The sequence below is a fragment of the Brachycentrus maculatus genome, unplaced genomic scaffold, assembly GCF_059751285.1.
Source record: "Brachycentrus maculatus isolate JH-2025_06_01 unplaced genomic scaffold, ASM5975128v1 h1tg000498l, whole genome shotgun sequence".
NCBI lineage: Eukaryota > Metazoa > Arthropoda > Insecta > Trichoptera > Brachycentridae > Brachycentrus > Brachycentrus maculatus.
In genome coordinates, this window is record NW_028281244.1 from 272,515 (window position 1) to 285,000 (window position 12,486).

Below are 12,486 nucleotides of genomic sequence, written 5' to 3' on the forward strand. Positions count from 1 at the left end.
AATCCCAGATAATGTGAAAATTACTTTAAATGTGAATAAATAATGTATATGGGTTACATGCACTCTGACGTGTATTCATACTCTATGCATACATGTCCGCCTCCGTAGTGTAATGGTCAGCATGCTCGCCTACCGTTCTGGAGGTCCCGGGTTCGATTCCCAGGGGGGTTTAATAAATATAAGTGATTTTTTCACTCTAATATTTATTCGGACTGGTACCTGAAGTGGAGGGCTGATCACCTTTCCTTCATGTGTAATCGATCGAGATAACACTGCGTTTATATGAAGCAGTGCCCTATGCACCATTGGGGTGCGGTAAGGGTTTAAAAAAAAATGCATACATAAGGCATTAATCATCAAATGCTAAAAGTATTTTCTTCAGGACGCGAATCCTCAAATGAAAATGACAACTGTAAAATAGTATGAAATTTAAATATTTGTAAAACTAATAAAAACTCAAATATTTCTCTTTAAAAAAAAACATTTATTGAAAGCTTATATTCTCTCTGCCTTTTCCTACGTAGAAGCGACGTAATGGTAAGATAGTTAAAGTGGATGATGCAATTTAATCGTGGCTTTATTATCTGTTTTTTTTTATTTCTTTTTTTGACAAATCAAATTCTAAAAATATTTATAAAAATAACCTACGTATTAATTTTATGTGATAAAAATAAAAACAAATTATAACTTCGTCATATATTTATTCAATACTGTTTCATTCAATTATTTAAATTTGATACAATTAATTTTATAATGTTAAAATTGATTTTATTATTACAAAATAATTTATTTTTTAAAAATCATGATACCTTACGCGATTGTTAATAATCTCCAAGCATTGTTATAAATACGTCATCAAATGTTACTGTTTAAAGCTCAAGACTAAAAAATATATATATAGTTTGAACAGTGGATTTGAACTTGAAAGCTTTATTTCCGCCGGAAGCAAGTGACAGCGTTGAAGAGACAGCGCCAGATTTTTCCTTTAGGGTTGTTTGTGGTTCCATAGTCTCTTCTTTGTAGAGCCATCTAAAAATAATAAAAAAAATCAATCCTTTGAAATTACTTGCGTGGGAAAAAAGGGTGAGGAATCTATAAGACTACCTGTAATTATGTTTGGTTTCATTATTTTTTTTTTGCAAATAATCTAATTCATTATCATTTTATTCAAACCCTGATTCGTACCCTATGGTGCATAGGCCACTGCATCGTTTAAACGCAGTGTTATCTTGACCATTGACACACGAAGGAAAGGCGATTAGCCTTCGCTTCAGGTACCTGTCCAGGGTAATATTCAATAAATATTATGGTAAAAAAATAGTAATATTTATTTGACCCCCCCCCTCTGGGAATCGAATCTGGGACTTCCAGTACGGAAGTGCTGTCCATTACACTACGGAGGCGGACAGTAATAATTTCAAGATACAAAAAATATTATATTATATTACAATGATTAAAGAAAACACTTGTTTTTTACCACTTGAATTTTATTAAAGACTACATGTTTCAGAAGTTTCTTCAAACTTCTATCATTCAGGTCTGTATAGTAACTAAAATTTAAAATATAAAATTGTTCTATGAATAAGGAGAGGGGAAAGTTAGGGGGAGGGGGTTAGTCAAGGGGCGGAGTTTGAAAACAAAGGAAAAATGGAAAGCAAAGATGAAGAATTTTGAAACAATATATTTTTTAATAAATTATTATTAGAATTTAGTTTTTTTTTTGGATTTCTAAATTTTCAAGATAATTCATAATTTGGCCTTTATATGGAACAAGGTGTAATAATTTTAATTTATGAGAGTGAAATGAGTGATTAGTATCTATTATGTGATTCGCAAATTCCGAAAAATAATTACTAACAAGACCGCTATGATGTTCTTTAATTCTAATCTTTAAATTTCTCGCAGTTTGGCCTATATATGATGGAAGTTTAACTTCTGAAACATGTAGTCTTTAATGAAACTCAAGTGGTAAAAAACAAGTGTTTTCTTTAATCATTGTAACATGTCTTACCACAAAGTTAATGCCGAAACAATAAATAAAATATGTTTGGTTACATTATTTTTTTTTTTGCAAATAATTTAATTCATTTTCTTTTTATTCAAACCCTGATTCGCACCCTATGGTGCATAGGCCACTGCATCATATAAACGCAGTGTTATCTTGATCATTAACACACTTCGCTTCAGGTACCTGTCCAGGGTAATATTGAATAAATATTATATTATGGTAAAAAAATAATAATATTTATTTGACCCTCCCCCTCTGGGAATCGAATCCGGGATTTCCAGTACGGAAGCCAAGAGTGCTGTCCATTACACTACGGAGGCGGACAGTAATAATTTGAAAATACAAAAAATTTAATATTATATTAATACAAAAAAAATGATATCTCACAGGTATGGCCTGTGTAGGGGTATACATTATATTTTAGGTTAAAATAAAGGGTAATGGAAAGAATACAGTAGTTATCAAAAGTTTAAATACGTTGAAAATGCTATTATTTGATTTTAATAAAAAATCAAAAAAATCAAAATGAAAAATATTAATAATAAGTATATACCTACTATACGAGTTATAAGTTTCAAAGAAGAAGCCACTTAGATCTGTTTAAAGGTGTGTATTGTGTATGGTACTGTCTGCTGCCTTGTTGTTTAATGACATACGTCTATATACTCCTGATCTGATGATTTTAAAGTAGTTCAAATACTTAATAATACCACGTTTTCATAGGTCTTCATTTCCTCCCATTAACAAAATTTGCCTCATATATTTGTTTCACCGTTCTTTCGTCACTCATTCATTTCATATGTCCAAACCATCTCAACACACGTTTCTTAATTTTATCGATAATGCCTTGCATCTTTCCTAGATTTCCTTTTTTACATTATTTTTGACGAAGATGAAGAAAAATATGGAGTTGATCTGATCAATAAATGTAGAAGTTTCAAGAATTTCAGTAGTGTGGTTGTCGAACATGGATAGAATCGTTAAATGTTACAAGTATGTCAAGTGAGGTCACAAGTCACTTAAGCAGCTTATAACGGTCGTAAGCCCTGCCAGACTTCCATATTCTTCTACATCATTGTTGAGATGTCAAAAACAATGAAATTTAGATTCAATTACAAAAGTAAAGAAAGCCAGGACGACCACTGCTGACAATTCGTCGGCAGTTCTCGTTAGATCTTCGGGACGCGGATCTGACTTGGGAGGATGCAAGGGAGCTGGCAGCCGACAGAAAAACCTGGAGACAGTTTGTGGACTCCGTATGCTCCACCTAGGGAGCGGATATGGTTTAATAACAATATAATAATTAAAGAAAGCTTTCTTCTAAAGTATAGGTCATACGCTAGGTTTGGAGGCCGCCATCCTGGGCCTGATGTCGTTGTCTTCATCCCTCATGACGATGGGGCGGGGGGCGAGCTCCTGCGCCGCCAGCTCGGCCCTCCCCTGGCTCTGCAGGGCCCGCTGCAGCATCACGAGCATGTGATCCAGCAGCATGGCGGCGCGCTTGGGGACGATCATCTGCAAGGGAAAAAAAATCTTATTTGATAATGTTCAAGAAAGTGCCAATTAAATTCAAGATTTATTTTCAATTGGTTTGGCTGTTTGTGATGTATTTTCATATTTACCTTCCCTATTCTTTTACTATTCTACCTGCCTGTAAAAGTTAAGGTATTGCGGTTTTCTCCTCAAAAAAAGTGCGATCAGCCTCCTATTTGGGTTGATCGTGCAGTGCATTGTGGGGGGTCTGGATAGTTATATATGTATTAGATTTAAGCTCTTTTTTCTTGTAGATGTATCGTGTAGCACATGCTTGCTAACTTTTTACTTTACTTTTTACTCTTTTTCATATTTTAATTTCAGTTTTTTAATTTTTTATTGTTTATTTAATATTGTTTTCTATTATCAAGTATTTTATATTATTTTTATTTTCTATCAACACTATTATTCTAGTTCTACTTATATCTATTGTATTCTTACCAGTGTCCTTTACTATGACCTAAATTATATTGTATACCCACACACAGGCCATGTCTTTGTGGGATCTTTTTTTGCATTTATATTTTTTTTATATATTTTTTGTATTTGTATTTTTTTATATCGTTGTAAAAGAAAAGTGGTTAGAAACAAAGTTAAAGTTTTATTTTAAAAAGTGAAAATTGTTCAACGTTTATTTTCACCTTGTGAATAAATCTAACATCAACGGAGATCAACGGCTCTTTCAAGTAACCGAGCCAACCTTTTGACCCATCTTGAGCTTATAATTTCCACCCCCGGGCAATATTGCCGGGAGAACACTATAGTTTATGGATAGACAAATCGCGTCCCTGAAATATTACACCGCGCACTAAAGTCGATGTGGCTTGCGGTACATTTTAATGACTTGCACTCGAGTACTTTGGCCTAGTAATTTTCTTCGCCCTACATAAGCTTTTCCTAGAAACCGAATAAGTTGATCTTAACAAATAAGTGGAAAAAAAATACAGGAAGACCGAGGAAAACTTAGCACAATCAGGTATGTCAAATAAATAAAAAAAATCGAGTATTTATGAGGAGATGCATGAATGTAGAAGAGGCGAAGAATGTTTGTTTGCAAAGACAGAGTGGTGTCGTTCAATTCTCTCTGCCTACCCCTGCGGGGAAGTTAGTTGGTAAGTTAGTTTTAACAAATGAGTGAAGAAAGAACTCTTTCAAACGTGGATAGGGATCCACACCCGATGGTGCACAGGGAACTGCATCATATAAACGCAGTGTTATCTTGATCGTCAACACACGAAAAAAAGGTGATCGGGTACCAGCCCGAAGCGGAGGGCCGATCACCTTCTTGCGACTCCTCGTATAAATATAGCCACCGATTTTTCCGACTGACCACGCCTAAGCATTTGAAATAATTGATCAAGTCAAGTTTTCTACGATCTTCTTCCTATACTTCAATTCAAACTACATTCGCCTGATAACTTTGTTTTACTGTTCTTTCTTCTTTGCCGCCTCTGTGGTGTAATGGTCAACACGCTTGGCTACCGTACTGGGCTTGATTCTCAGGGGGCAAATAAATATATTTTATTTTGTACTCTAATATTTATTTAAAATCACCCTGGACCTGAAGCGAAAAGACTGATCACCTTTCCTTCATATGTAAACGATCAAGATAACACTGCATTTATATGATACAGTGCCCTATACACCATCGGGTACGGATGGGGGTTTGAACATTCTCTCGTCACTCATTTGCTTCACATACCTAAACTATCTCAACATACCTTTCTTAATTATATCGATAATGCTTACCTCAGCCTTTCACTCTTTCCTTATATCAAGAACAATTATCATACAACGTTTTGCAGTACATTCGTCTGAGGAAACGTATTAACTGTTTCTTATTTTACATATTTAAAAAAACATATATATAATAAAACCCTTATCCGCACCCCAATGGTGCATCGGGCACTGCGTCATACAAACGCAGTGTTATCTTGATCGTTTACACATGAAGGAAAGATGATCAGCCAAAGAAAGATTTCAGGTACCAGTCCAGGGTGATATTGAATAAATATTACAGTGAAAAAATCACTTATATTCATTTAACCCCACCCCCCTGGCAATCGAACCCGTGACCTCCGGAACGGTAGCCGAGCGTGCTGACCATTACACTACGGAGGCGGAGAAAAATAATATACCTATAAATAAAGTGAAAGAAACACCATACCGGGTATTCATCGTAGTTGATTTTGATGTCATTTGATTCCAGCTCTCCGCTGTCATGGGGATTGTCCTGAGCAGGAGCCGAGTGCGCCGTTCCCATAGTCAGCAGCAGCAGGGGGAGGATGGCCAGATAACTCGACATTCTGAAAAACATAGTCAAAAATCCTTAAAGCCACTCTTTGTGACGCAATTCGGAAATAGAAACTATATTGACATTTCAACATATGGTAGATGAAGAAGAATATGGATGTCTGGGTATTTACAGGGCTTACCCAGTGTTATCAGGATCGTTAACACATGAAGGAAAAGTGATCAGTCCTCCGCTTCAGGTGCCAGTCGAGGGTAATTATAAAATTTAAATAATAAAATTAAAATTAAATTGATTTTTTTTCCAAAGTAATATACATGTATATAAAACTTGGCATGATCATGTATTCCAAAAATGTGGTAATCTTGTGTATATATACGTATATACAAGAAATATATCCTTCATAAAAACATGTCAAACACATAAGTGGACAAAATTCAGATTTGTTAACAAAGATTTGGACGCACTCAAAATATTTTTGAAAAATTTATATTGACTGGAATTAAAGTGCTAAAATTAAAGTAAAACGCCAGGCGTTTATTCTTTTTCTATTTACCGTTGTAGCCAATTTTCAAAATAATTAAAATTTAAAAAATCATAACCCTATTTTATTTGTCGTAATTATTATCATACTAGTACGAGTGTGGGTATCAAAATGAGTCCGATAACATTCTCCTTATCATTCATGGTTTACTTTTTATAATACCATTTTCAAAAATAACTGGTATTGCACAAAGTAAACGATGAATGATAAGGGGAGTGTTATATTTCCATACCACAAAGTTGACAATGCTAAATAATGTAAGTCCGAGTTCCCTAGTCATTACTGCTATTATAATTTTTTTCTCGTTTATTAATTACCTTTTCTCCTCCATTTACTTTCCCAATAGCAAAATACTTGCAGCACTACACTATGGACGGTTTATGATCTTTTTTAAGTTCTCGAGCTGATTATTAGGCATAAGAAGAATCCTGGAAATTGCGTTTATGTGAGTCAAAGAAAAATAGGAAGCAATATTATTAATTCATTTGGCATCAACTTGGAACTGTGGAATAATGTGATGATTGAAATATAAAAAATAAACACTTGTATGATATATAAAAAAAAACACTTTTTGATTTTATGAGTATTTATGTAAACACCACTAGTTTTTCGAGAATTGATTATCTCAAAAAGTGGTCTGATAGTTACAAATGTTTTATTGTTTTCGATGCTAATTTTTAAATCAAAGAAATTTATTACTTTACCGCCCAGTTCCATAATGAATTGAATTGATTTATTAATTTTGTTTATTTCTGTTAGGAAAATGTCTAATTGTCTTTGGCTTCCTGACCATACAATTAGTATATCATCGACGTAGCGGCGATAAAATTTAACGTTATTGAATGATTTTAATTTTGTAATGGATTTTTCCATATGATCCATGAATATTTCAGCAAGGATCGGTGAAATGGGGCTTCCCATAGCTAAACCTGATTTTTGTACATAATATTTACTATCGAATTGAAAGTAGTTTTGATCTATACAGGTTTTGATTAAGTTACTAATATCTTTTTTCATTATTGGATTTGTTCCTTTTACATCCATAATATCATTAATTACTACTTTTAGTTCATCTGTTGGAACATTAGTGAATAAACTAACAACATCAAAAGACACGAGGGTAACATTTTCTGAAACTGCTGTCTGATGACTGGTGAAAGACACCAGTCTGATGATGTCGGTAACGACGAAACCCGGTCGCTGGTCAAATAAAAAAGTGGAAAAGCTTAAAATATTGGTTTCAATCTAATAATAAATTAAAAATTCAATTCCATCACGAAGTGTCAATGGATAATATAAATCTATTAAATGTTTTATTGTTATATTTAAAAGGGCTATTGCTTTCTCTTCGTCTCATATTTTGATTCAAAACACGCATTTCTGCGTGTCGAATTCGTTATTGATTATTCCGAATGTATATGAATCTATGCGGGCATTGCATGCTGCTACTAAAAATCTATTTTATTCCCGTTAGCTCATGTGTGGTTAAGATGTTATAAACTATTTTTTAAATATATTTAAGAGAATTGTTGTTTAATTGAGAACTGGTTTTTAAAGATAAAAATAAATGAATTGTTTAATACCGCTTCTGAGTTTATTCATGTAAAACACGTCTAGTTTCGAGAACTACAGATGTTCTCATCAATAGGTGAATATACAAACTAAACTAACTAACTAACTAACCATCTCGCCGCTTCCCGCAGGGGTAGATAGAGAGAATAGAACGCCACACCACTCTGTCTCTGCAAACATTCTTCGCCTTTTCCGCGTTCATGCATGTCCTCATACATCCCCGCCTATTATTTCGACTTTCAACAGGTGAATATACAAACTGAACTAACTAACTAACTAACCATCTCGCCGCTTCCCGCAGGGGTAGATAGAGAGAATAGAACGCCACACCACTCTGTCTCTGCAAACATTCTTCGCCTTTTCCGCGTTCATGCATGTTCTCATACATACCCGCCTATTATTTCGACTCCTAACCGCTCGCTTTCAAGTATTTAGCATTACAAACTGAATTTTTTTCAATTTGTATTTTCATATATTGAAGAGTTCATCTGTATTCTTGAAATCATTTTTTCTGACTTAATATAGTGTAGTGATCAACATGTTTGAATCAAACTAAAAATACGTGTTTTCTCACTCTAATAATTATTTAATACCATATTACCAGAAGCACCAGACTGGCCTTGGCGTTACATATCAAACAATCCGATCAACATTGCATAAATTGTTTGGATTGTCCTATGCACCATTGGATGCAGATAAGGGTCAGTAGTCAGTAATTTTAAAAAATCTAACCTTCCACTACATATCTGTCCAATAATTTTTAATAATTATTGTGCAAATGAAAAGAGAAAAAAACTTATTTGAGTTCCCTATAAAAATGTAAGCAACTTACCCCTACTTATATGCTTAAATTCATAATTTAAGAATTATATAACTATCCGCAAAATCGGGAATCGACCTTGAGGTTTATGCATGGTAATTAAACGTACTAGCTGTGATACTTAATATATATATATATATATATATATATATATATATATATATATATATATATATATATATATATATATATATATATATATATATATATATATATATATATATATATATATATATATATATATATATATATATATATATATATATATATATATATATATATATATATATATATATATATATATATATATATATATATATATATATATATATATATATATATATATATATATATATATATATATATATATATATATATATATATATATATATATATATATATATATATATATATATATATATATATATATATATATATATATATATATATATATATATATATATATATATATATATATATATATATTTATATAAATATTATAATTGTATAGTTATATGCTTTATTTTTAATAACAACCATCAAAATTGCTTGCAAATATGATTATAATTAAAGACTGGATTCTTAAAACACCAAAGAAATATAAATATGTTACCTGAATTTGTGTGAAATGGCCTTTGGTCACTTTTTTAAACACTCAATAAATAAAAATTCAACACATGATATTAGAAACTTCTAATTTTTAATTAAATAAAAAAATTGCCAAAAAAAACTGAAATCTGAAAGCAATAGGTATTTCAGTAATTCAGGAAATGTGAAAATTCTCAAACTTAATTGTTAAGAGTTTCTTTTTTCGCAGAGATTTCGGAAGGGTGTTTCCTGAACGACGAATGGATAATTATTAAGGCTCCATGAGACGAAGGCTGTATTATATATGTATTGTGCAACCACAATACGCCGACGCATTTTATACCCTCTCTACCACGATTCCGTATCGTACTTGCATAGTTGATTTAATGGGTACATATAGATTTGATAGTTACTCCCACTTTTCGTCCAAGACAGTAGGGTGTACGTTCGGTAACTGGCCCTCTGACAGTAATTAGATGTTTTTTAAGAGTCAATATATTTGTCTATTATATGTAGGTACCTACACTTTAAATTTATTTTTTAAAGACAATTTTTCTCGCGTTAAGAATGATTTATGACATTTATGTTATAATTTTATTTTACAGTAAAACCCCCTTTAACGTTGAGAACTATCTCATTGATAAACGCAGTATCCTATACCACGTTTATCAATGGGAACGTTGTAGAGGGTTGAAGTTATAATAAATTGTGTTTTAATTTTAAGTTACTCGTTACAGCCATTTTCGCTTGTTGATATGTAATAATTTAATTAAAAAAATTAACCACTTATAATATTACCCTCTGATAATGCGGTACCTATATTAACGTTTTACTGTTATTACATACGTTGATGATTTAGTTTCTCAAAAAAGCAACAAAAAAAAACATATGCACAATATTTAGAGTGCGTTCAAATTTTTGTTCGAAAATTCTGCTTCTCCCTCACTTATTATGTATCGATATTTTTTAAATTGGTATCTAAATGTAGATGAAAATGAAGATGAAGAATATTATACACATTTCATGTGTGGTCAAAATAATAAAAATTTAAATATACTTGATTATTTCAACCAAAGATTGTGCCATATGAATGCTAAGAAGTAGCATTTGCAAGATTTTTTCAATTGAACTATAAATATAACTTTGGTAAGCATAAGAAGAAAAAAAAATATTCGTACCCAATGGTGCATAGGGTACTGCACCAGGTTCCAGTACAAGGCAATGAAATAAATAGATATAACAGTGAAAAAAGTAGTGTGTCCAAATATTTTTTCACAAATCAGGGTTTGTCTACTTAGAAGTTATTCGTATTAACGTCTAAACATACATCTTCTTCTTCTCCGCTCCTGAGAGGTGGAAGACCAGCTATCTTTCCATCGTTTAGGTGGTCTTCCTGGGGGCCTGCTACCTCTTATGCTGCTATTCTCAGCATTCTATCCGAACTTGCTATTCCCATACATGTATATATTTTTTTAATTAAATAAACCTGATTGTGAGCTCTGTAAATTTGCTCCGATATTATTTAATATCGTTTTTAGTTCGCTAATATGCAGTATCAAGGCATATCTTAGATAACAGAAGGTTGGAGTCCCTCAAAGGTTTGAACGAAGCTTGAAGAAGAGCAAATTGGACAATACGCCAGCGAGAAAAGGGGTTAAGAACGAAACATTTTATATATTGATATAACCCTTAATAATTTTGGCACTATAGTTAATTGGTAATATTAACGAACATTACCGATTGATCAAACAAAGAATACTGAGAATTTATTGGTAATAGTGCATGTGACGGTCAAATAATCGTAAAATATTAGTACGCTGTAATAAAAAAGCTCTTCTCTTGTATTTTAATGCATTCTTCGTACACTCATTAACGATAAAATTACGAGTTGATTATGGAAAAATATTTAGTCTATTAACTTACTTTATTTCCTTTTGACGATGTGTGAGCGGGCTCGTTCAGTTGCCAGAGTGTCGCAATTCAAAACGTGGAGCAAAGATTGAAAAAAACTGAAAGTTCTCATGTGTATATTTTCGTATATATGGTGTATAAAGATTTCAATCAAAATATTATGACTTGTATAAATCTATAAAGATAAGAATTAATTATTAATTACTAATAAATTTGTCCGCCTCCGTAGTGTAATGGTCAGCACCCTCGGCTACCGTTCTGGAGGTCCCGGGTTCGATTCCCAAGGGGGGTAAAATAAATATAAATGATATTTTCACTGTCATATTTATTCAATATTACCCTGGACTGGTACCTGAAGCAGAGGGCTGATCACCTTTCCTTCATGTGTAAACCATCAAGATAACACTGCGTTTATATGACGCAGTGCCCTATGCACCATTGGGGTGCGGATAAGGGTTTTATATTATTAATAAATTATAAAAATAAGAATGAAAATTTGCCAACACATTTTTACTGCAGCGCCATCTGTCAAATGTAACCGCAATCCATGCAATACTAAATACTGCTTATGGCGGGCATTGTACTTCTTCGCAGCTGCTGTCACTTTTGTTTTCGATTAGGTGCATTGATGTTTTATAGATTTATAATATTTGCATTGCTTCACAACCATTGTGAAATTAAACTATTATAAATTTCTACTTTCTATTTTCTTTCTCTCTTGTTCATTTAATTATTTGTGTTGTTAGTTAAAACATGTGTTAGATAAGTATAATATCGATATGGGATCCGAAAAAAGCTTTAAAACGATCACGAGTGGAAGTAAATGTATATATATATATATATATATATATATATATATATATATATATATATATATATATATATATATATATATATATATATATATATATATATATATATATATATATATATATAATATAAAATCAGGTTTATCTGGATAATAATTAATGAATTGATTATTCCGTGATTCCGTGAACGCTAACTTGTCCCTTGTAACTAAGTCTTAAACTGTCTTTTTCAGACGTCTTTCTATGTAAATCGGTTTAATTATTCGTCGAAGGATTAAATATTGAGGAAAAAGTAGTTTCTTTCATCCAGAAACAGACTGTCTGCTGATAATTCATTTATAAAACACCCACACAGTTTCATTCGTCTTCCTATTTGCTTCGTTTCACTTTGACACACTTTAAAAAATATATATTACTCTTCCAAACCTTATTCGCACCCAGTGGTGCATA

The 12,486-nt window shown here is 32.1% G+C and overlaps 1 protein-coding gene across 1 annotated transcript; it reads right to left on the bottom strand.

Moving 5' to 3' along the window:
- Window positions 1-687: 687 nt before the first annotated feature.
- On the bottom strand, window positions 688-9,530 carry AstCC (Allatostatin double C). The gene is made up of 4 exons (XM_088272475.1): window positions 9,342-9,530; window positions 5,709-5,847; window positions 3,347-3,523; window positions 688-1,029 (listed from the first exon to the last, which is right to left on the bottom strand). Exons 2-4 carry the CDS (start codon window positions 5,844-5,846, stop codon window positions 931-933), a joined length of 414 nt encoding a protein of 137 aa, XP_088128601.1. The 5' UTR covers window position 5,847; window positions 9,342-9,530; the 3' UTR covers window positions 688-930.
- Window positions 9,531-12,486: the final 2,956 nt, after the last annotated feature.